This window comes from Mizuhopecten yessoensis, unplaced genomic scaffold, assembly GCF_002113885.1.
Source record: "Mizuhopecten yessoensis strain PY_sf001 unplaced genomic scaffold, ASM211388v2 scaffold245, whole genome shotgun sequence".
NCBI classification, from domain to species: domain Eukaryota; kingdom Metazoa; phylum Mollusca; class Bivalvia; order Pectinida; family Pectinidae; genus Mizuhopecten; species Mizuhopecten yessoensis.
In genome coordinates this window covers 514122-541616 of record NW_018403450.1, presented here as the reverse complement: position 1 = coordinate 541616, position 27495 = coordinate 514122, and the positions used below count along the sequence as shown (strand labels likewise).

The window sequence follows — 27495 nt, the reverse complement described above, 5'->3', positions numbered from 1 at the left end:
TTTTTAATTAATTTTCTTATAAAAAAAGTTGATATATTTTGTTGTGTTGCATTCAGGCAAGTTTTCCCATTTTGAAAGACTTTGGTTTACTTTTAATCAGAATAATAGCATAATTTTATATTATGGAGAATACTGAGTTTCTATATAAACACACACATCTATATGTACATCAAACAAACATCCATGGGCACACCGATAAACAAACTGCTCCTGTGTCAATTGAAATTCCACTACAATTGTGTTCAAGCTCAAAAAAATGTTATTTCTTCCAAATTAGTGAATTAAAATGCACCATTTTTGGATATTTAATCAAATAAATTTAAAATAAAGGTTTTTATCTTTTCTCAAGTTGAAAATATCAATTTTAAAAATAATATGATACTTAGGCGACATTTATTGGAATAGGGAGACAACTATAGCTGTTTTTCAGTGGAAGGGAGAGAACTTTAACAGAGCCAGATGTTCATGTAACAGTGTGGAGACCTTGCATTGTAAATGTGCAAAACAAACAGATTACTATTGTTTACAATGAGATATAAACTATTATTCAATTACAATGTGCAGCAGTGATTAGGCTCAGCAAACTTAAATATTGGCCCTGCATTGTTCAAAATAAAATTTGATGAGGTTTCAAAACGAAAATGATGTTAAATATTTTTTTGAATTATTTTTTATTTTATTTTTTATTTTGAAATTATAAAACATGGAGAATTAAAAAAAATTAAAATAACTTTGTATAAAAACTCTGTTGTTTTAAGTGTTGATCAGACTTTGAATGCTAGGGGCCTTTTTTACCAATTAAGTGAAGTTGTGATATTGACCTCTAATACATCTATCTTATTAAGCATTTTTGTAATGCTTTAGTCTTGAGACAATGGTAGGTTTAACTACTGGTGGAACCAATTACATGTAAGATTGGATTCAATCAAATATACTTCAAGTAAAACATGTATGCGACCAAAACAAAATAACATTGAAAGCAACAATTACACACATATCAGTAGCATTAAGCGATATTTACACAAATTTCTGTTGAAGACATAAAACTACAAACAATAGAAAATTTACACATTGAGAAAAAGGTTGAAACAAATTTTTTCTGGAAAAATAAATTACTTTTATCACAAATTGTCTTCAGAATTACCTGGTCATATTTTCATTCTTAATCTTATATTATTCTCAATCCCTCCTGAAAGTATTCATACAATCTAAATGGTGAAAAATCTTTTAATGAAAATCTATATACAAGAAATGAACATGTTGATTGATAAAAGAAATGTTTGAGCCCCAAATGTCTTAGCAAGTATGGGAGAATATTTATTGCACTTTAGAAAAAATAATGGAAATGGATATATACGGACTGCAAGATATTAATTAAATCATTCAACATAACTGGCTAACACAGCCATACCACATCATACAACTATCACTTTTAATCACTAAAAACACACTGAACATTAATATCACTTTTAACCACCGAAAAATATGAAACATCATATGAATATCACTATAAAACACTATATCATTTATGACCATTAAAATACATCACATTTACGCACGGAAATGCACTACATCACACTAATAAACATGTATACATCTAATAAAAGACACCAATAAATCAATAAAGATTAACTTTGAAAATCATTGTAAACTGTTCTAGGTTTATCATCCTACTTTTTTCAATATTTTTTTTTTCAAAACACAAAAATTGGAAAAACAGAAACCTCCAATCAAACAAAAAACATCTGCTCTTTTGATAAATGGAATGGCAAACATTTGTATTCCTTTCTCATTAAATAATTTATCATTATAGCATATTTAAAGAATGAAGTACTTGCATCCAAGCATAACATACGATGATGTTTGAAAAATAACCATAAGTAGTTATTACTTTGAGGACTAAAGAATTAAAAGCTTCTCAGAATTGCCAGACCAAATACAATCTTACATTTATACATGTATAGAATATGAAAAAAATGGTCCTAAAGTAATTTTTATTCAAACAGATTAACCTATCTTTAAAAACACTGGCTGTGTTGTCATCAGAATTTGTTTTAAAATTGGGGATGGTTTTCTATAAGCAGTATGTTGTTTTTGCATTATATGTCATTTTCGTTTTAAATGTCACAGATTATTAAATAGCATGTGAAGGTATTTCAGTTTTTGAAATTAATGGAATTAAAATATAATATTTGTAACTTTCGTTTTTTAATCCTCAAAACCTAGAAATGGTAACAGAACATAATGAACTATCAAACAAATTATCAAGTATCAATGGAACTTCACAAAAAACACAATATCTATCTATACCATCAAAGTGAATCTCGAACTATATCTTCCATTTCAAAATATAATACTTCATATGGCAATTTTTCAAATAATGTTTCAAAAATTGATAATCTAATGTTGACATTATTGAAATATAACAAATAGCAAGTCAAGCGATTTAACTTGAACCAAATTTGGACATGCATTACAGTATATTTATTACAAATGATGTTTGAAATAATATTGGTTCTTACACTGTTCTTTTTTATTTTCTCTGGACAAATCATTTTCTTGACTTTGTCTTTTTTTAGCATATCTTCATCATGTAGATCACTATTATGTGTTTCAAGCAGCCAATGTCTGAGGGTGGTCAGGTGCACAGTGGAAAACACACTCGCCTTTCACCAAGGCCGCCAGGGTTTGATTCCCCGATCGGACATGAAAAGGTATTTACTCTGGGTACTCCAGTTCCTCCCACATAAAGACCCCTAGCGCGCTAATATTCGGGCCAAAAAGAGTTAAATATAAAATATAAGTTGAAATAATTTGTTTCATTCTTGTGAAATAAAAAAGTTAATTTTTCCAGCAGCCATTGTCTACACTATTACGGGTGAACACAACTGTCATAACGCTACAAGCACACAGAAGAAATCAGGGTTTACAAATGTTTACAGACCTAACTTATAACAAATGTTTACAGACCTAACTTATAACAAATGTTTACAGACCTAACTTTGTACAGACCTAACTTATAACAAATGTTTACAGACCTAACTTATATGAAGTTCTCATTACATTGAAATATTCTTAAAAACTTTATCAAGATTATACTCTAAGGACATACCATACAATTGATGTCAGCAAGTGAATTAGTCTTATAATGAATGTAATAATGGGTTTTTATTTTTAATGAAACCATTAATGAAAAGATGAGAAATTGTTAAAATTTCAAATGCATAAAGGATTATAACTTTTACAAAGAGTTTTGTGATAAACACATTTCTTTTAAATGTGGGTTTTTTTTTTTTCAATCTTACATGATTTATGCATTCGAACACATTAAAACACACTTAACATATATATAACAACATGATATGGCTTTTAGTATCACTTCTCAAAAGTGACCTGTTTGTTTAATCACAGATGTTCTGACTTAGTCATTGTGTCATGTCAGTAAAATAAATTTTGGATACAATCTCTAGTAGAAAGTCCTATAAACTACTTATAATTAAGACTTATTATAATTTTTTATGTACAGTGTTCACTCTGTAAGCTAAACAAACTGATACCACAACATTTTACTAATTTGTACTTGCATTTTCATTGTTGGAACCAAATTCATTAGCCAGTTTAGACAAAAATCTTGATTGAACAGAGTCAGTTTTACTTTTAGACAAAGTGTACTGTACTTGAAATCCAAAAATTAGAAATGCCAGAATGAATCACCAAATAACATAGAATTTAAAAAAATAAACTTTACAACGTAAGTGATCAAGGATTTTGCTTCAATATAGCACTATGTTTTAAAGTACACGTACGACTGTACCAACACATTATACTCTAGCAGTGCAATAGTTTAAATTTAGCACTAACATTTCATGGCAGTTTTGAGAGTTATGCCCCCTTTCCCACAAACTCTCTTATAATGACTAAATAACATTTGTTTTACATACTGAAATAATAATATTTTGCCTCCTTTATAGCAAAAAGATGTATTTTACCTGAGAATTTCATGAGTACGAGATCGGTACCTACCAACTGTTATGTTAATCCCAAATCCTCACTCACATCATATACATAAAGTTATCACAGATTCTCACTGCTCCAAAGAACAAGAGGTACGACAGCATTAAATCGCACACACTTAGGCCAACACTTCTACAGAAAGTCAGGATCAAGAATTCATGAAACATCTAAACAAGGATTTTTCCTTAAAACTTAAATCTTCTGATAGACACAGCATTGCTTAATTAAGTCAAGAAAAAATAGTTACAATGTAAATGAAGTAATGTTGGTGAAATAAGGACACTGTCTACCTAGCTAACCAAACACAAACAGTAATCTAATATCAATATATAATGAAGTTATGAAACAGACAGTGGGCTTTCTCACAGGAGAAAAGTGTTTGGAATCAAAAATTAAATAAATCATTGATGATCTATTAATTTCTGTTGTTCTGTGAGATTTTGTAAAATCCTGTTTAGCCTACCAGTATATGATTGTTAACTGTCATGTGATCAATCATGTGCTTAACTCTAACGCACATTTATTATGAGATGTGATATAAAAGCTGTTACCATGACAACACTTGTACCTAAGACAGTTGATGGCATGACAACAGATGTAAGTAAAATATAAGATGTTTCCAATCCATTATGATACCTTCATGTTTGGATGTTTTGAATAAATCAACAGTGTTTGAATTAAGTTTTACAGATATTTTGATAAGTTGTTCTAACAGAACTGATTTATCATTATGACAAGCAAAGATCTCTATCCATGTTTCTCAATCACTGATGCGAAATGAGACAGGCAACATTGGTTATAAAAACAATACAATAGTAGTTTTATACTGGTGGCCAGAATCTAGCGGTTTCATGTTAAGATAAACCATTCACATATACACCTTACTATAACTACCAGACTCTATGTTTTCTTGATCACAAAATTCGTGGAATCTAAAGAAGTCTGCACTTTATAATCGACAAATTAAAATAAAATATCAGTCTGCACTGGAACGGTGTCAACAAAACACAATATATGGAGCTGATTTGATTTGACACACTCACACTTGGCCAGGAAACATCATTGATGACTTAATAAAGTTAGGTACCTTTGCACACGTTTACTTATAGATACAAAACTAGCTTACATATTGTTATAGGAAGTTAGACACATATATAGCCACACTGACAATGTGTGGGGCATCTTACAACAATATACAAAACAAGCCTACACAATTGGTAACAAGGTCACACCAATGTGACATGGTCCACAGTAAAGGTAGAGGTTGTGACATCAGGGTTTCACAAGGTCACCAGTCAAGGTCAATTCAGTCCTTGCTTCCTTATGCTGGAATATATCTTGCCTTGAACACATCATGATTAGCCATGATGCCACAAATCTTGAAAAAAATCAAACGTGGCCAGTGCTATAAGCGTCATCAGGTCAAGACCAACGAAGCATGAATCTGTGTCTAAGGTCCTCATTTCTAACTGACCTTACTCAAAGGTCACTAAAGACCTTATTACAAGGGTCATCCTTTTAAAATATCCTCCACATGTCATCCAAGTCTTTCACAGCTCTACAAAACTTTATATATAAATTGACTTTCACAGAGGACTCCAGTTCTGTGTGATCCTATGTGTTGGTCCTATTAGCACAAGTTGTAGAATAATGAGGCCAGTCCATGATCAGGGGGGAATTCCTTACTCACAGGTCCAATCCCCCCATCACAAGAGAGAAGGGAGGTATACCCTCCCCCATTTCTATCAGTCCCATCCATTGTCCTTGATCATATGTGCCAGCTCTATGATAAACTTTCCCTCCTTGTACTTCTGACTAGATTCAAATGCATGTTCCTGTAAGAAAAAGATATCAACTTTATATACAAGTGCTTTTTGAAAAGACTTGATGAAAGATATTTACCAATACAGTAGTACAAATTTATGTGTTAAGGTAAAGGGTACCACTTATCTAATTTTAATTTCATAGAAGAGTTCCATTCTGAGATATTGTTATTAATGTTTTCTTCCCTCTATACAGACGAAGAAGCACCAAAGGGAGTTTTTCTGGCTTAGGGTTGCTTTCTGGCCCATTAAATGAACACTCAGTTTGATTTTGCACTTGTATAATTCCTGTAGGATCTAATTGTATTTTGCAAAGTTAAAAAAATAACTTATATTAATCATATATTTACTTCATAATAAGTTCTTGATTGAGGATACAAGAAAAAGAATAATTGAGAACTCCTAATCCTTACTTATATTCTGACTCAATCATCCTGAGGATTTAAAATTCAATTTCAACAAATTAAATGACAAATAAATCCGATGGCATTGGCTAGGCCAAGATCAGGGGGGAATTCAGAAGTAAGATATCCCAACATTATTTTGTTCTATTACAGGATATCGTTCACATGATAATGTAAAAATATATAAGAAATTAGAATAAAAATATATAGGAAATTAAAATTCTAATGTAAAGGTTACTTACCAATAAGAAACATTTGTTTTAAAGATATTAGGTCTCACTCAAAAATGTTCAGAAATAAAAATCTGATTGACAAATAATTTTATAAATTGAGTTTCCCAATTTATTTTTTTGTAAAACTTTGTTGGCTGGACTGATTAAACCCTCAGAGCCAGAATTGAAGTTGTTTATACCGATTTATTACCATGACTTATTACCACGTTGCTGTCACATATAAATATAGCACAGCTGCTAGCTATAATAAATGACCTAGTAACCCACATATATATACACTCCCAGGATCAGCTGATTGTGTTGTTTACAAACACTGTGAGCATGAAACTAAGTCAGGTCAAGTACTAGCAGTACATCACTCTCCCCCCCTTATAACCATACTCAATTTTAATCATTCTTTTTGAAGTAATTGACTTACCATCAAAGTTTTCTATAAAAGTTGTTCTTATCCTATTAACTTAGTATAAAGCCTGAAGAAGTATACTTGAGTCAGACCAAATCTCATCTATTGTACTGTTTGAAGAATTACATACTTATGAAGGATTCTGCTAAAACTTCAGTACAATGAAATGATAAAGATTTAAACGATGCCTTGGAAGTTTTAATAAACTCTAATCAACCAGGGACTGTGATGTAACTTCATTGGTAGCTTTTGTGAACTGGTTTGAACTTTTTATGAAGTAACACAACTTACATATTTCCACCCTAAGGTGGTTTTGCAGCATTCGCAAAATATGTCGGCGACAGCATGAAGGCCGGTGAGTAGCACTCTCTCCTCCGCTGGCCCACATCCCACATTTACCCTGAAACAAATGCAAACAGAGGTCAGGCAGGCCAAAACTTACCAGACCAAAAAAACATGTTGGAACATCCATCCCCTTCCTTATCTTGCCATGAGATAATGCCTGTAGAGGGTATTGGAAAGAGTGGGGAACAGTAAGGGTTCTCAGTATGAAATATCAAGTTCAAGGACATGGTTATTTTTCTCAATTTGGTAAACCACTTATATTAATAGTTCAATGTTAATGTATTGGTGTCATGTGGTATGTGACAAGTTGACAATAGAATAGGTTTAGAATCAGGGGGTGGCATAATGAAAGAATAACGTGTCACAGGGTGACTACGGACACTTGAACACTACCCCCCCACCCATCTCCACCGAGAAACAACAGATATATATACAATGTCACTGGGACGTCTACCTGATTTTCACATGTATGATTCATGGCTTTTTTAATTTAGTCAAGCGTTTTGCTTGATAAATCTGCACTACAAGACATCACAGGACCTGCCCTTACAGTCACCAATCAACGCTGACTAACCTAAACCTGTAATGTTGGGCTGGATCAATACCAGCGAGATCTCATCAGAAACCACCTATATGTATAACCTTACTTGAATAGCAGTATGTACGGGTTTATAAAGGTACACCGACTACAGCTTAAGATGGGCCAGCTAATCAGGAGTTAATGAGTATGTGTAAAATCGTCCTCGAAGTTAACAGCAGAAATCGGCAATTAATGTATATATATCATTGTATTTACTTAAGAAAATTCTAAACTTTTTCATTAATTAATTTTATGCAAAAAAAAATACAAAAGACAATGACCTATACCACTTTGTATATGGTTGTACAGACATAGACACACAATTCCTGATTATCACAACAGTTGCTGTCACCAGATGGACACATATGTTCATGTGAAACCATTTTTATGATCAAGATTGGATTCTCTGGCCAAACCAACTTTCTTTTAACTCATTTAAATCATGTGACATATAGTCAGAACTTGCAGAGTAAATGTTGAAAATGATATTTGGCTTCAAGGGTCTCCATGGTCCCCCCAAACATTATCAAGATGTACATTTTATTCATTCCCAAGAACAAAATAATTTGCTTCATGAGCACACTGATTTTGAGTTTGAGAATGGTTTCATGAATACGGACTCATCAGGACTCCAAAGCTACGATACATAAAAATTGATAGTTAACTTTGCACTGATCTGGAGGTCATACAAGTTCTGTTTTGAATTCAATATTTTCCATTACAATAACCTACAAAAAGAGGTTCATCTCCTTCCTTAGGACTATTGTGCCAGAACTGGACTAGGTTGATTGTCAGAAGCTCAATTGGTACAGCGTCCATCTAGAATTAAGATGGTCCTGGGATCAAACCCCGGTCTGGCTGTGCATTTCTTTTCGGCTCCTACTACATTTGGTGCCGTGACCAACCCTTGTCTCTAGTACTAGGTGAATGCTTGGCAAGGGGACACCTGAACCTGGGTTGTAAATAGTGTGTCTGGTGGGGCTTGTGGCTTTAAGACTTACAAAAAGGAAGGAGAAATGTAGCGGAACTTGAGTGGGTCTATCGTCGTCCAGGTAGTCTTTCTATTTACTTCCCTCCTGAGGACTAGAGTCAGTCATTACATTAACCTCCCTCCTGAGAACTAGAATTAGTCATTACATTAACCTCCCTTCTGAGGACTAGAGTCAGTCGTTACATTAACCTCCCTCCTGAGGACTAGAATCAGTCGTTACAATAACCTCCCTCCTAAGGGCTAGAATCAGTCATTACATTAACCTCCCTCCTAAGGACTAGAATCAGATGTTACAATAACCTCCCTCCAGGGATTACTAAGAATCAGTCATTACGTTAACCTCCCACTCCAGGACTGGAATTAGCCTTGACTATACCCTTTCTGAAGAGAACTACAAGATAACTTTCTTCCTGAGGACTAGAATCAGCCATTATACAAACCACCTTCCTCAGGACTACTATAACTCATTACCTTACCTCAAGTATACTAACCACCTTCCTCAGGACTATTATAACTCATTATCTTACCTCCATTATACTAACCACCTTCCTCAGGACTACTATAACTCGTTACCTAACCTTCATTATACTAACCACCTTCTTCAGGACTATTATAACTCATTACCTTACCTCAATTATACTAACCACCTTCCTAAGGACTATTATAACTCATTACCTAACCTCCATTATACTAACCATCTTCCTCAGGACTACTATAACTCATTACCTTACCTCCATTATACTTACCATCTTCCTCAGGACTACTATAACTCATTACCTAACCTTCATTATACTAACCGCCTTCCTAAGGACTATTATAACTCATTACCTAACCTTCATTATACTAACCGCCTTCCTAAGGACTATTATAACTCATTACCTAACCTCCATTATACCTACCACCTTCCTCAGGACTACTATAACTCATTACATAACCTCCATTATACTTACCACCTTCCTCAGGACTACTATAACTCATTGCCTTACCTCAAGTATACTAACCACCTTCCGCAGGACTACTATAACTCATTACCTTACCTCAAGTATACTAACCACCTTCCGCAGGACTACTATAACTCATTACCTTACCTCAAGTATACTAACCACCTTCCGCAGGACTACTATAACTCATTACCTTACCTCCGTTATACTAACCACCTTCCTCAGGACTACTATAACTCGTTACCTAACCTTCATTATACTAACCACCTTCCTAAGGACTATTATAACTCATTACCTAACCTTCATTATACTAACCGCCTTCCTAAGGACTATTATAACTCATTACCTAACCTTCATTATACTAACCGCCTTCCTAAGGACTATTATAACTCATTACCTAACCTTCATTATACTAACCGCCTTCCTAAGGACTATTATAACTCATTACCTAACCTCCATTATACTTACCACCTTCCTCAGGACTATTATAACTCATTATCTTACCTCCATTATACTTACCACCTTTCTCAGGACTATTATAACTCATTACCTTACCTCCATTATACTAACCACCTTACTCAGGACTATTATAACTCATTACCTTACCTCCATTATACTCACCACCTTCCTCAGGACTACTATAACTCATTACCTAACCTCCATTGTACTAACCACCTTTCTCAGGACTATTATAACTCATTACCTAACCTCCATTATACTAACCACCTTCCTCAGGACTACTATAACTGATTACCTTACCTCCATTATACCAAACTCCTTCCTAAGGCCCATAATTAGCCTTACATCTATTACTCCTTCCTTAGGAGTTAATCAGACATTACTTGAAACCCCCATGACATTATAACCTCCTTTCCAAGGACTATTAAGCACCATTGTCACATCACAGGTAAAATTATAGTGAAGAAAATGACATTTAAAAGAGCCTTGTTAAACTGACATAAAAACAGCTACTAGACGGTCAGCCCACAGACTTTGGCTGTTATAGCTACAAAGCATACTATCTGCTTCATATCTGCAGGCTAGAAGGATGCTAGCTGTTACAGGATAATTGTGGTGGCAACTTTTCTTTGTTTATCGTTGACCTTGCCCTTCACTTTCAATTATTTTTACCTCACATGGAGTATGGAACAGCAGCCAACTGTTTGAGGACCTCCTTCTATGACAAAGATATTAATGGATACACAGTCATGATGGACTCACTAAACATTTATAACACAACACTGCTTCCTATCTAAAAGTCAAAGTGATCAACTTCAATTAGCACTGAAGCGCATGTACGACAAAACAAAAATTCCATAATTTTCAATTTATAACAAAAATTTGATAGATTGGGTGAATATATATAGAAATGACGGAAAAAGCTGAATGTGAAATTTTGATTTATGATTTAAATCCAAAATTAACCAGTTCAAAACTATGATAGTTTAAAATAAAGATTGTTTTGTTTGACTACAAAAAGATACCATTTGCCCTGTAAAACCCCAAAAAGATACCACTTGCCCTGTAAAACCCCAAAAAGACATCACTGCCCATGTAAAACCCCAAAAACATACCACTTGCCCTGTAAAACCCCAAAAAGATACCACTGCCCATGTAAAACCCCTAAAACATACCACTTGCCCTGTAAAACCCCAAAAAGACACCACTTGCCCTGTAAAACCCCCAAAAGATACCACTGCCCATGTAAAACCCCAAAAACATACCACTTGCCCTGTAAAACCCCAAAAAAACACCACTTGCCCTGCAAAACCCCAAAAAGACACCACTTGCCCTGCAAAACCCCAAAAAGACACCACTTGCCCTGTAAAACCCTAAAAAGACACCACTTGCCCTGTAAAACCATAAAAAGACACCACTTGCCCTGTAAAACCCCAAAAAGACACCACTTGCCCTGTAAAACCCCAAAAAGATACCACTGCCCATGGAAAACCCCAAAAAGATACCACTGCCAAGGTAAATACAAAGAAAATAAGCAAATATGTATCAAGAATTTTATGTTACTAAAACATAGTCTTGTTTATTAGCTCTACATTACAAGCAAAGAAAAACAACTTGTCATTCAAACAGAATAAATTGTCATTGATCTTTATCAGGAATTATGACATCAAAGTCTTACTGTTTCTGAAGCTCCATCTAAAAGACACTAGTGAAATGGTAGTCGGTTGGTCTTTGAAGATTAGATGAGCATTTCCTATCTTTTATGTATAGATTGAAGCTCAGACGTGCTTCAATATTATGCAATCTATCTATTCTCTTGGTGATTGGGAGTTGTTCAACCAATCAGATCTTGTTGGGGTTTTTAACTGAGAAGAGAGTCTGCAGCAATAACACAGTTTGGTAGAAAGCATTAAGTAAGACCTAGCAAATCACATTCTCCATCCTTTTCCAATACTTTATTTTTCAACATATTTCTACCTCGAATTACCGTAAAAACTCGTGTATTTTGCGCACATTTTTTTGAGAAATTTAATGCCCAAAGTGCGGGGTGCGCAGAATACATATAGGTAAGCAAAACAGGAAAAAGCTGTCCAAAATAAATGGCTGTCCAATCAGAAATATAAGTAAACAAATATTCCATCCAGCCTGCATGATTTTCACATGTTCTAATGATGTTTGATACACAAGATTTGACTTTTATGTTACAAACCTTTTATTTTCTAAATCATTTTATATACACTTGTTTATATATCAAATGACTGCCGTATTTTTACAAAGTCCATTAAAACCCGATTTATCACCTATATTTGGTATTAACTTCACTGATAGACATCTTTCAAACCCAAGGATTTCATACTCTCAAATTGCAATATATTCTCAGGAAAAAAATGGTGGCTCCAAGTTAGCTATTTGACAGGTTCCAGACATCAAATACTGACCAATTGCAGGGCTGATAGACAGTTGATACATGTTTGTTTGAAGTTTATTAAACAGCTACTCAGAAATCTTGATCAACGTCTGTGTATTTCACTGTTACACACGCAGACATGCTATTAACTTTTATCTTCAATCAAAGCATTAGTCATAGGCATACAGGATTCTATTAAGTCAACTCGTGTCATTTGTAAGGTGCTGCACACCGGGACTTTTTAAATGCATGTTAGAGACAAGCAACCTTTGGATTTCGAAGATGACAGGTAGAAGATCAAATGATACAATACATTTTGTGAATTGGGAAGCAATATATTTGGAATCGATAATACAATGAAAATTTTCCAGATTATAAAATTCATTATGACATGCTATGCCTCTGTGGCATTCTGTCCAATAACATAGGAGGATTATGTATGGTATTTAAGGGAGAAAGTGGAATATTTAAATTGACCTAGAGTCAGCAAAGAGTTATAGATCTGCTAAAGGATTTGGCATGATGATGAAAATTTTACCAAGATCAATACCAAATGCAAGACTGCCGTTCCCTTTAAAACCTCCATTTCATTTTCATACAATTCCCTGAACACTTGCCAGTTCAATGTAGTAAGTTGTGTTTACCATTAAAATGACGTCGCTGTGTTCTGGCTAGTAAGACCACAGAGTACCAATGTCAGCCATTAGATCATCAAAGCAGACATCCTGTCTGGTAAATTCTACTACCCAACCCGTACAATTCATTCACAAATGCAGTAATGGACGACAAGTTTAAAAGATTCTGACACAGACAGTAATTTGAGTTTGAAACAAGATTATCTAGATCAGATTTATAGCCTGGTATATAGCTCTGCAATAAACATGTTCAGTTTCAGGAGCATTCTTGTCAGTCTTGCTCTGGATACTACAATAAATCTCCACTAACATCTAAAAATGGCATTTTTGCATTTTCTGCAGCTACTGAATTTACTGAACCCCTTTCCTGTTTGGTTTTAAACTGAAATTTTATATTTTTCTAAACCAAAAAGAATATTGCAGATCATTCCTAAAACTGGTTAAATATATAATTTTAATAGCTATTTAGAAACGAATTTGCTGCCAAATACTTTATTGGCATACCATGTAGATAGATTAGGTATCAGAAGTGAGTGTTAACCCTTTCATCCTAAAGTCACATTTGAATCTTACCAAATCATAGACTGGGCAAACCCAGTTGAAATATTTAGGGGTGAATGAGTTAACAGTCCTTGTTAAGACATCCTGAACTGTTTCCCCAAGAAATATTTTCTTATATAACTGTGAAATGCTTATTAGCTCTCTCCACAGACTTAGGTGAGTGTTTCTGCAGCACAGAGAACCAGTATAATACGTGAATAAACGCTGTTTCTAACACTTCCATCGAGATGATTTAAGTTGATTTGGCTGCTAAATAGAAGTTATCACTGAAACTGAGTCTCTATATTTCCATTCCACCTATTTAGGATAGGACTGGGAACACCATCTCCATTGCTCAGAGAAACAAAGCATGGGTTTTGTGCATGTTGTAATAAAGTGCATGCTACCTCATTCTCTTACAGAACAAATTATTCAGCAGATTCCAATCATTCTTTTTTATTTTTCTGAATGAGGGATGGCTTTCAACGTGACCATGCATATGCCATGCTATCAACCAATTCGGTGCTTGGCATACTGGTAGGAGTGAGTGATAGAACTAACACACACACAGAATCTAACAAAATTATTGATGGTTTCCCTGTGATGTCACTGGACTACAGATGAAGCCAGAAAACTACAGCTAAAACAAGTAACTAATGATGATATTTTCAATTACAAGGGAATGGTAAAACTGGAAATGATCTCTGAACATGTTAACTGGATATGATCTCTGAACATGTTTTATTTCTATAACATCAAATAATGATGTATTGTACCTTTCCAAATGTTTGTGCAATAGCTACAGGAAGTATTACTATCTAACAGTGAGGCCCGCCTCCTCTAAAACCCCTAGAACAGCAGTCAAATTGATCTCCTTAATTTACAGTTCTTAGTTTAAAAGGTGACCTGACAAAATAGTTTTAAGAAGCTTAAGCCAGAACTGAGTCTAGTTATTCGCCGTTTAAAGCTGGACGCAATAAACAAGTTTGTATTTATGAAATGCTTTAGGTGACAAGGTAAAAGATAAATAGTGCTATTTTGTTCTATTAGGATTTCAATGTCACATCACTTTAATTGTTTTGATAAAGGATTATTGATGGTCTATTAAATATAATTGGACAGGTTGATAACGATCAGCACGCTCCCACGTCCTAATTAACAGTGAGAACAGCAGTATAGTAATTGACACCTTTGGCACAAAAAAAACACCTCATCAATTCATTGTCATTTTATCAATACTGTTTAAAACACACATCCTACATAAGTGCTTCTCTTTTAACTTTCATTTCTATAAATGAAACATTGCAATTTAATTGTGATAAGCTGGTAGCACCTGCTAATGACTAGCTTTTCAATCTGAAATATGGAAGCATATAAGTAATACCCTGGTGAACTTCCTGTGGAATATGGACAAACGAAATACCACATTTGAGGAATGACGTCAGGAATAAGCTAGAAAAATAACAGGGGGAATCGTTTGGGACATGCATGTATGTTATCAGGAATATACCACGGAGAAGGAAAGGATCGAATGTAGGAAAAATCATATGTAATGATATCGCTGTGGGAATATTATATGGAATAACATAGGGTTTATAATGGATGAACAAAGTAAGGAATAACAAGGGGACAATTATGAAGATCAGCACAGACTATCTGCATGAGGAATATATCACCAGGAATATGGGTTAATCAGGAAAACCTATCAGGGGGGTGGGGGAGGGGTATACAAGAGGAATATCATCAGGTTATAAATACCATCGATAAACAGCTGATTATGAAATAATGGACAACATCTTGAGGAATTATAAAACGTTTAAAATGTATTTATTATTTTAATTCAAATTATATTGTATAGTAATTTTGGCAATGATTATCATATATAGTATAGTTTGGCTATTACTTATCTTATTCACTTAACACATATTACTAATATAATGCAGACACACAACCAACATACACTAGTGTTACATTGTTAATGTGAGAAATTGGTATTTATGTCACTATACACCAGTGTAGATGATATAATTTCACATGAAACACACCATCGAAATGAAAGATTTATAATTCTATCTATTCATCATAGTGCCATTGTACTTGTAGATAATAAGGCAATTGTGCATTATATATAACGGTAGGTAAAACTATCCCCATTATGTGAGAATGTGCATGTCTACATGTAAACTCTTAACTATACACACAAATAGCTGTGTATGAGTATGTTAACTGCTATTCATATCCCCACAACAATAATAGAATTATGTAACATTTACATTCATGAACTTTCTATTTATAAACAAATGTGCCTATGGATTAGAGCAGCATGTGTGTTACACAGTAAACCAACATATTGCTGGCTCTGAGATGTAGTGTGTGTCCAATTATGATGCTATACCTTTACAGTATAAATAATACCTATTGATGTTTTTCTAGACCATTTTCCATGAAGTCAAACAGGTATGTGACCCCATGCTTTTTCGCATCTGATTGCAGAATTAAACCCTTCCCTTCTTGCATTGGTGATTGCAGAATTAAACCCTTGCCTTCTTGCATTGGTGATTGCGGAATTAAACCGTTGCCTTCTTGCATTGGTGAAAGTGGAATTAAACCCTTGCCTTCTTGCATTGGTGATTGCGGAATTTAACCCATGCCTTCTTGCATTGGTGATTGCAGAATTAAACCCTTGCCTTCTTGCATTGGTGAAAGTGGAATTAAACCCTTGCCTTCTTGCATTGGTGATTGTGGAATTAAAGCCTTGCCTTCTTGCATTGGTGATTGCGGAATTAAACCCTTGCCTTCTTGCATTGGTGAAAGTGGAATTAAACCGTTGCCTTCTTGCATTGGTGAAAGTGGAATTAAACCCTTGCCTTCTTGCATTGGTGATTGCGGAATTAAACCCTTGCCTTCTTGCATTGGATATTGAGGAATTACTACCCTTGCCTTCTTGCATTGGTGATTGCGGAATTAAACCCTTGCCTTCTTGCATTGGTGAAAGTGGAATTAAACCCTTGCCTTCTTGCATTGGTGATTGCCGAATTAAACCGTTGCCTTCTTGCATTGGTGATTGCGGAATTAAAACCTTGCCTTCTTGCATTGGTGATTGCGGAATAAACCCTTGCCTTCTTGCATTGGTGATTGCATAATTAAACCGTTGCCTTCTTGCATTGGTGATTGCGGAATTAACCCTTCCCTTCTTGCATTGGTGATTGCGGAATTAACCCCTTGCCTTCTTGCATTGGTGATTGCGGAATTAACCCTTGCCTTCCTGCATTGGTGATTGCGGAATTAAACCCTTGCCTTCTTGCATTGGTGAAAGGGGAGTGGGATATCCACTGCACCACCCACCTTACTCCAACCACTTTTAAAGTACCTATTGTTACAGCATCTTCACCAATTCCATGGCATTTATAAACATTTGTATCAATTGTATACATCATCTGGCTATCTTTTGACTTTATAACTACCTATATAACACAACACTACCAGCACACAACACCCCAGACTTAACTGTCAAAGTAAGGATTCCCGACGGATTTGACAAATCTCCAGCTGGCTGAGATTGAGATTGCATCACTACCCACATACAATGTAGTGCATCTACAGTATCACTACCTGGCCTATTTATACCTCATTAACTATTCTTTATACGTTGACAGTAGCATGTGGTTTCACTTGCCCAGCTGTTAGATCCTCAAAGCCGTTTATAAATGTTTTTTAATACAAACAATTCTGTCTTTTCACTGCACATAGCAATGTTAGCTTGCACTGTGATAATGGTTAAAGACCGTGTATTCAATGATGTTACGTACACTAATAGACAATGTTTCATCATATTATGTATAATTTAAAAATAAGTTTGGAAAAGATCATTCAAATATCTGACACAGACAGGGTGTGGTTGTTGCCTAGCCACTTCTGTAGTTATATTTCTTAACTTACCTGCAGTATTATACCTGCAGTATTAGATTACTTGGACTATGCCAATTAATTAACCCATCACCCTTAAAGTCACAATTGAATATAACGAAATGGATGACTGGGAAAGTCCACTTTAAATATGTAGGGGTGAAGTATGTATTAATCAAATGGTTTTCTTTATATGGTCACAGTGTTATTTTCTTAATTAATGTAGGCATTGAAGAGTTAAAAGGGTGGTTTCAAGAAATTGGTACCTAAGTATAAATGCTGATTATCGAAAATGACTCCCTTGTTGGCAAAATCAGCACTTGTTGTTTGTGAATGGAGTTGTTGAATAATTAGAAGGTATTTTAATAGATATCTGCTTGTTTTGTGAGTATATGTTTATTACATAACCGTTCCCTGAATATTTAAAAACAAAACTAGACTGTTAGGAAACTTTGGTGGGGGTGAGTCCAGGAAGACGTGGATGCTAGATGCTGGAGTCGTTGGCAGAGCAAGCGTAAGTTTAGAGGGGTTTGATTCCGGGTTTGTATATCATCCTTGATTACACAATTGAGGAAATGTAAAATGCTACAAGGTATAAAAATAGAAGCATCTATCAAAGTTGAGAATAACCAGGCACCAAGTGAAAATTGTGTTGTGATCCTGTGCATGCAGATATGCAGTGTGTGTACATTAACTACAGCTGATGGCAAACATAAATACTGACTAAACAATATCTAACCCACATACAACTGCTTATCTATCAACCCTCTCTACTTTACCTCCTATAGCTAACGTACAGGGGCACTCTCCCCTATCAGGTAATGCAATCAAGCAGAAATATTAAACTTATACGTTGTGATGGCCTGCACCACTGTACCTGTATCTAACATATGTTTCTGTCTCGTTGAGTCTAATGTGATACAAAAATGTTTTTGTAGTTCATACCTAGATATCAACAACATTTTAAAACGTAAATGGTTTTTAAAAGCAACCTCTTATCTCTGCTACTTCTATGTTGTACGTAGACTATCAACAGACACAATTTTTATTTCACCAACTTTTAGGTCTGTCACACAAAGATTTCTCCAGCAATCGTCACCACTGTTCATGAATTGACAGCAAACTATCGATAGCAATAATCTGCAGTTAAAACTGAGACAAAGCATTTTTTTTTATATGGATTTTTTCCGGAGATATTCTCATATACTGTGTCATAAAAATACCACCACCAGGCTCTCAAACTTTTATCCTTATTTTGAGAAGGAGCCCTTGAAAGTTTGTTTTTTTTCCCTTCCTGAAGTTATGAAACCAAAAGTCTGACATGTCTCCTAATAAGCTTATTTTTAAACAAAGAACAAGATAAACATGATAGTATAAATTTCACTTTCTGGATTTATCTTACTATATATTTCCAAAGGATCAATAAATGGTGTAGTCAGGGTTTCCCAACAGAGAGGTTTTCATAAACACAGTAGGACATAACAGTTATCATGAACCTTTTTACTTTCCAGCTACTTGATTTCAATTTCTGCCAACTCATGCACAGACGTAGTGTGTCAAGAGCTTACTAGTCACAGAGAGCAGTTTTTAAATGTGGCAATAATGAAAGTTGTATTATATTGCAGGAATTGCTTGTAACTCTATTGAAACACAACCATCTCCCATAGGTCAATGTTTCCATCTGGTATTTCACCCTGTTTATTATATCATTCAGAGTTTCTCCTGGTTTTGAAGGTAAAACCTTTGGCTGGTGCATCTGATAGCAACAACAAATGTATGCGACCTTTAAACAATTACCTGGGGTTTTATACTGCCATTCTTATTGTCTCCTTGGTTCCTTTGTTCATTGTATTTTTAATTTGGATTCAACATTTCAGTACAATGTACCAGTTCAGTTAGTGTGTTTGTGATTATACAAAACTGTTGTTATATATTTCACTCGACCATCACAGTCTTAGATCAACCTCCTTCACATCATTTTTGTCTTCTTCATAATTCAGATTACTATAATGAAAAATATAAATGTCAGGTTTTCTTCTCTACCACTGGAACTTATTATATAATACCGACTAACTCTTAATGAATTCTACCAATGGACCTTATATAGTACCGACTAACTCTTTTAATGAATTCTACCAATGCACCTTATATAGTACCGACTTTCTCTGTTAACGAATTCTACCGATGGACCTTATGTAGTACCGACTAACTCTGTTAATCAATTCTACCAATGGACCTTAAATATTACCGACTAACTCTGTTAATGAATCCTACCAATGGACCTTATACAGTACGGACTTACTCTGTTAATGAATTCTACAAATGGTCCTTATATAGTACCGACTAAATCTGTTAATGAATTCTACCTATGGACCTTATATAGTACCGACTAGCTCTGTTAATGAATTCTACTAATGGACCTTATACAGTACTGACTAACTCTGTTAATGAATCCTACCAATGGACCTTATACAGGACCGACTAACTCTGTTAATCAATTCTACCAATGGACCTTATACAGTACCGACTAACTATGTTAATGAATTCTACAAATGGTCCTTATATAGTACCGACTAAATCTGTTAATGAATTCTACAAATGGTCCTTATATAGTACCGACTAACTCTTTTAATGAATTCTACCAATGAACCTTATATAGAACCGACTAACTCTGTTAATCAATTCTACCAATGGACCTTATACAGTACCGACTTACTCTGTTAACGAATTCTACCGATGGACCTTATATAGTACCGGCTAACTCTGTTAATGAATTCTACTAATGGACCTTATACAGTACCGACTTACTCTGTTAATGAATTCTACCGATGGACCTTATATAGTACCCACTCTACCACTGGAACTTATTATATAATACCGACTAACTCTTAATGAATTCTACCAATGGGCCTTATATAGTACCGACTAAATCTGTTAATGAATTCTACCTATGGACCTTATATAGTACCGTCTTACTCTGTTAATGAATTATACCAATGGACCTTATATAGTACTGACTATCTCTGTTAATGAATTCTACCACTGGACCTTATATAGTACCGGCTAACTCTGTTAATGAATTCAACCAATGGACCTTATATAGGACCGACTAACTCTGTTAATCAATTCTACCAATGGACCTTATAGAGTAACGACTAACTCTGTTAATGAATCCTACCAATGGACCTTATACAGTACCGACTAACTATGTTAATGAATTCTACAAATGGTCCTTATATAGTACCGACTAACTCTTTTAATGAATTCTACCAATGGACCTTATCCAGTACCGACTAACTCTGTTAATCAATTCTACCAATGGACCTTATAGAGTACCGACTAACTCGGTTAATGAATTCTACCAATGAACCTTATATAGAACCGACTAACTCTGTTAATGAATCCTACCAATGGACCTTATACAGTACCGACTAAATCTGTTAATGAATTCTACCTATGGACCTTATATAGTACCCACTCTACCACTGGAACTTATTATATAATACCGACTAACTCTTAATGAATTCTACCAATTGACCTTAAACAGTACCGACTTACTCTGTTAACGAATTCTACCAATGGACCTTAAATATTACCGACTAACTCTGTTAACGAATTCTACCGATGGACCTTATATAGTACCCACTCTACCACTGGAACTTATTATATAATACCGACTAACTCTTAATGAATTCTACCAATGGGCCTTATATAGTACCGACTAGCTCTGTTAATGAATTCTACTAATGGACCTTATACAGTACCGACTAACTCTGTTAATCAATTCTACCAATGGACCTTATCCAGTACCGACTAACTCTGTTGGTGAATTCTACCAATGGACCTTATACAGGACCGACTAACTCTGTTAATCAATTCTACCAATGGACCTTATACAGTACTGACTAACTCTGTTAATGAATTCTACTAATGGACCTTATACAGTACCGACTAAATCTGTTAATGAATTCTACCGATGGACCTTATATAGTACCCACTCTACCACTGGAACTTATTATATAATACCGACTAACTCTTAATGAATTGTACCAATGGACCTTATATAGAACCGACTAACTCTGTTAATCAATTCTACCAATGGACCTTATATAGTAACGACTAACTCTGTTAATGAATCCTACCAATGGACCTTATACAGTACTGACTAACTCTGTTAATGAATTCAACCAATGGACCTTATATAGTACCGACTTTCTCTGTTAATGAATTCTACTAATGGACCTTATACAGTACAGACTAACGCTGTTAATGAATTCTACCACTGGACCTTATATAGTACCGACTAACTCTGTTAATGAATTAAAATGAAATCAGACTGAAATCTACCGTAGACTACTGTGTTTTATTTCCTGACTTGGGTATAATTTTTGGGACTACCGAGCATTCGTGATGGTGCCCCTGGGAATATCTTATAGGTTAGTAAATTAAGGTGTCTCAGATATTTTGGTCGACCATTTCTATGTGCCAATATTAGTTCATTCTATCTGACAACCTTTGGTAACAGGTGTCATTATGATCATTTATGAATCGGTTAACATTTGTATTATGTTCCCACAAGCTATTGGCACATCTGACTCATTCAAACCTCTATCTATGTGTTTAATACAAGGTTATGTTTTTAATTAATGGATAGAACTATGAAGATCAAACATTTTTTTTTAATCACTTGAAAAATTAGGAAAAAAAATTGACCCAAAGAGGTTGGTGTCTAAGTTGACAGAAAATTGTCAAAGCCCCAAGACGTTTAATTAATCCAAGTACCATGCATGTTGAACCACTTTTTTATACAGACTTGATGACCCTCTAAAACCCCCTGAATTCATGGCTTTGGCACATAATCTACATCATGCATAAGGTATACCTACTGGTATCCATTTACTGGTATAGGATTGTACAAACTGACCTGTCCCCATTTCGAGACACTGAGCAGAAATATCCGTATAATCTGTGACACTCCTCAAGATAGTGTTCCCATGAGCTAGGTCAGTACTTTTATTGTCTCCAGTAAAACACAAGGTTACAATGCATTAAGTCAGTCTACACGGCCGGATGAGTTTCCTGATATCATTCAATGACTATTTGTATATAACTTGTTTTTTTAATGCTCAGTATAGACTTTGTGGTTTTGATGCAAACCACACCTATAATTATATTTACTTAATGGAACTCAAATAAAGACATTGTACATTTTAAGTTCAATTCTGTCCCACTCACAACAGGAATATGACAACAATCTCATATGTATAACAAAATGATAGCTGGTTTATTTTCCTGTTCCCTTTATAATGTTCACTGTTTATATTGGTTTTATGAGGTTCTCTATCCCTCCATCCATTTTTTGCAATTTGTGAATTCTTTAAAAAAATGTTTAGTTTTCAAAACAATTTTATTGTTTTGTATTCAGGAAGCAAGTTGAGTTGTGGAAATGGTTAGGGCCAACAGAAATAGCAGGAATGTGTGAACTAAATTGAAGAGTTCTGCTTTTGTAATTTTACAGAGTAATTCATTGATTGTGGTATTATAACTGTAGTTACACCATTAGTTTCCGAGATATCAGAGGAAAGCTGATTGACTTTTGTTGTTAGGACAGGTTGGAAATGCTTTAATACATAATTAACTGTAGTAACAGAGGTGAACTAATAATTAATGGTAAACCTTTCCAACTTTCAAAGATTTTTTTTCGAAACTGAGACACTAGTTGGCATTTAATGATTGCAAACAAAGGGCAACAACTCTGTACATAAGTTCTTGAGCTATATGTCTAATAAACATGTAGAGAAAATGAGGAGGAGTTTTCCAAATTCAAAGTTAAGGTCGAATGAGTGTATTGATAAACGGAAATAGGAAGTGCATCCCTAGTTGAAAATCTAATGTAGGGAGACAGTATCACAATTTCCGCATATTCTAATGAGTCCATTGTTTAATCTTAAACTGTTGAATATTGTATGTTTATTATTAACAGAACAGTGTGTTCTCTCGATATTAAAGTATTTCAAAGCAATCCAGACATTTATTCAGGTTTTTTTTATCAATGAGTCACATGTGTCCATTTTTCTGTATTTCAGGAAACTGGTTACCTATTTCACTACTGTGAAGTTTTTCAAGAAAGATAACTCTTACATGCAATTACTATGTGTATATGGTTTTATTATAAAATGTCAATTTTTAATCGTTTATAAATAATTCATTTTACACAATTTCAGTATTTATTAAATTGATATACATTAATGCAATACTATGGCAGTATTATTTTTATTGTCATTATTTTGCAAAAAATTGTGTCTTTCATTTTTTTTCAAAATTCATTCCTTTTTGCATAAATTTCCATTTAAAATCCTTAAAATTCTGACAACCGATATTTTTTTTTGTGGCAGAAAATTTGCTTTACTTCAAAGCAATATAACTACAAAATTTGAAGAAATCCTACTGAAAAATGGTGACACAAACCTATTACCTTAACAAATGGATGGACATGTCACACTGTACTACACCTTGTTTCAGCAGGCAAGTAAAAGTTTGAACCTAAAACCATTAACACCACAAAAGCAGATTGAAAAGGTGATTTTAACCAGCATCTATATACATTTAGTTAATTTTTCCATAGAAACTGCAGACAAATTTTAACAATGATTGATATGATTATTGGAAACCTCTTATTGACACTATAAGATTATTTCATACCAAAACACAGTGAAACGATGTGCACGTGGTTAGCAACTAAGCAAGGCCGGTTCACTAAAGAAAGTGGTACAGTAGGAGAAAAAATGTTTTGGGGACAATTTACACCACACAATGGTTTCATTGGGCCTCATTACACAGTAGGAGAAAAACTGTTTTGGGGACAATTTACACCACACAATGGTTTCATTGGGCCTCATTCCACCAAGTCCACAAGGAGGAGTAGATGTGAGTGTTTAACAGCCGTACTTACACAGAGTTGAACAGGTATGCTCTTCCCTGGCTTCCCTGGAATGACTGCAACAGACAGAGGAGCACAGGTAAGTTACAGAATAGCACATCATACACGAGAACTTATAATGATGATAATAGAAATAATTTGAGGTTCTTATATATACGGCTTTATAACAACCTAGTTCGTAGGTCGTCTCAAAGCGGTTCACAAACTATTATCCATGGTCATAGGACCTTTGCAACCAGTCAATATCTTTCTCAACTCCATGGGGAGCATACAGCCGGAGCTGCCATTTCAGCGCTTACAGCTAGCATTCAACAATTCTAGCACTGCCCAACCACGTACTCATTTACAGCTGAGTAGACTGGAACCAGCGGAGTAAAGTATCTTGCTCAAAGATACAACACAGTCCCGTGCCGTGACTCGAACCCTTCAGTCGCGAGCCCGGCGTCCGACCACTAGACTACCGCGCCTCCAGATCTCCATTAATTAGGTAAACCGTTCAAAGAAGTAGAAAGATTCACATTGGTGTTTTATATGTACAATATAATATATATGGCAACCATACTTACACATGATACAACACCAAAGTCTTTAATCATTCAAGTACTCCTTCTCTTTAGAAATTACGATTACAAAACATGCAAACACTTAGTAGTAATTCAATATCTCTGCTTGCAGTAATGAACATATTATGATTCAAAATAACTGTTTTTCCCATTACTTAAAATGTCTTTAATTCAATCGTTACTTTTGGTTTAGATCTGATATTTTAAATTAAATCGTATAAATATATACAATTTAAAATTTAGAAATGGAGTTAAAGTTGACCTTTTAAGTTACTTGCAAAACTTTTACAGGTGATTAAGAAATCTGCAGATTCAATAAATAACTTACAGCATCTATATTCTTAAAAATATCAATTATAATATTAACACAAATATAAACATGGCAGGTGTCAATTAAAAGAGTGAATCTTCTATCTGGCTGATGACAAGGACAGCATGCAATTACATTTAAGCTGTATTCATGTACTAATTTGCAATTCAAGTAAACGTTTCTCCACTTAACCCTTTCACCACTGTAGACCATAATGGAGTCATCCAGATCAATGCATAGTAGAGTCTACTAAAGTTACCTAGGGGTGAAAGGGTTAATAACATTTTGTTTCTCAAGTCTTGATGTTTTTTGCCCTATACAGATCAAAGCCTGTGACAGCCTGACCCTTGTCTGTGACAGTCTGGCCTAGTAAACTCCGACACACACTCCATCTTCATGTAACATGACAAAAACAGGGGAACAGTGAAGTCAATCTGCCAATCTTAAGTGGGTTCTTTAATACTAGAACGTTTCCCTACTTGACAAAAATAACAAGCACTGATTTCAGTTTCTGTACGTCCCTGTCAGTCCTGTCCTGTCCATAGTTATGAATAATATAAAGATTTATATAACTACTGGTAACATCTTAAGGTGAAAATGGTTATGAATTCTAGGTTTGGCCAATTTGTGCTAAGATACACAATAATAATGCACACACATTCCTTTTAACAAACCAAGATTGAGCACTTAGCAGACACAGTGTTTGGAATGGGGATCATTTAACATAAGTTACATTGTGGTGAATGGAGTTCATGCATTGTATTATGCAATGTTGACAAAAAGTCAAAGTCTACTGAAATCCACATGCCTCAACCTTAATAACCGTGAGACAAGGATAACTTAATGCACCAGAGAAAGTGTGGAATAGAGAAACACTAGCCCAGGAGGAGGGAAGAAGTCATCTCATATGCCATATACTTTATCTTGGACGTGAACAGTTTATAGAGGTTGGAGCAAACATTCATATCATTTGGAAGCTAGGACACAGTGTACATGATGGTACTTTTGGTTTTTTCTGCGATAGTTCAACAAGCTTTATCTCTGCTCAGATTTGATGTCTTTAACATCCATCTTTTGTCAGCGTTAATTGACCCATGCAGTAAAATTAGACTCTTATATAAAGTCAAGTAAGGGATTAATTTAAATTTTGTGTAATTCCATGCAATGAAGATATATGAACCCATTACATTTCGTCTGACCTACATTCCATACGTGTAAGTGTATGAATCAATCCGAAACCAGTTAAGCAGGAAAAGGAAACTACACTCTTGATTTGTTAAGATCTGATTAGTGAAACCAAATCTGAGTTCAGTCTTTAGAATCAGAGATGCCAACGATCAGTGCTAAAAGCATCAAACCTTAGTCTAATTGACAGATACAGAATAATTGTTTTTAACAATATTGAAGTTTTGTAGATGAAATTGCTTTATGGTGTGACCTGTTAATTCAGACGATCCCCTAATGGTGTGACCCATCACATAAGACTACCCCCTAATGGTGTAACCTGTTAATTCAGACCATCCCCTAATGGTGTGACCCTTTACATAAGACTACCCCCTAATGGTGTAACCTGTTAATTCAGACCATCCCCTAATGGTGTGACCCTTTACATAAGACTACCCCCTAATGGTGTAACCTGTTAATTCAGACCATCCCCTAATGGTGTGACCCTTTACATAAGACTACCCCCTAATGGTGTAACCTGTTAATTCAGACCATCCCCTAATGGTGTGACCCTTTACATAAGACTACCCCCTAATGGTGTAACCTGTTAATTCAGACCATCCCCTAATGGTGTGACCCTTTACATAAGACTACCCCCTAATGGTGTAACCTGTTAATTCAGACCATCCCCTAATGGTGTGACCCTTTACATAAGACTACCCCCTAATGGTGTAACCTGTTAATTCAGACCATCCCCTAATGGTGTGACCCTTTACATAAGACTACCCCCTAATGGTGTAACCTGTTAATTCAGACCATCCCCTAATGGTGTGACCC

At 34.9% G+C, this 27495-nt stretch overlaps 1 protein-coding gene across 3 annotated transcripts in view; it reads right to left on the bottom strand.

The window, feature by feature from the left end:
* Nucleotides 1-165: 165 nt before the first annotated feature.
* Nucleotides 166-27495, bottom strand: part of LOC110445220 (protein yippee-like 1) — a 64472-nt gene continuing 37142 nt past the window's right edge. For 2 of the 3 annotated variants that reach the window (XM_021489725.1, XM_021489735.1), the window contains exons 3-5: nt 24634-24677; nt 7169-7277; nt 166-5849 (exon numbers count right to left, since the gene is read on the bottom strand). In XM_021489725.1, the coding sequence (XP_021345400.1) occupies nt 5760-5849; nt 7169-7277; nt 24634-24677 (243 nt within the window). In that variant the 3' untranslated portion in view covers nt 166-5759. The remainder of the gene's footprint in view (nt 5850-7168; nt 7278-24633; nt 24678-27495) is intronic. The other variant, XR_002462333.1, reaches the window with a different exon arrangement.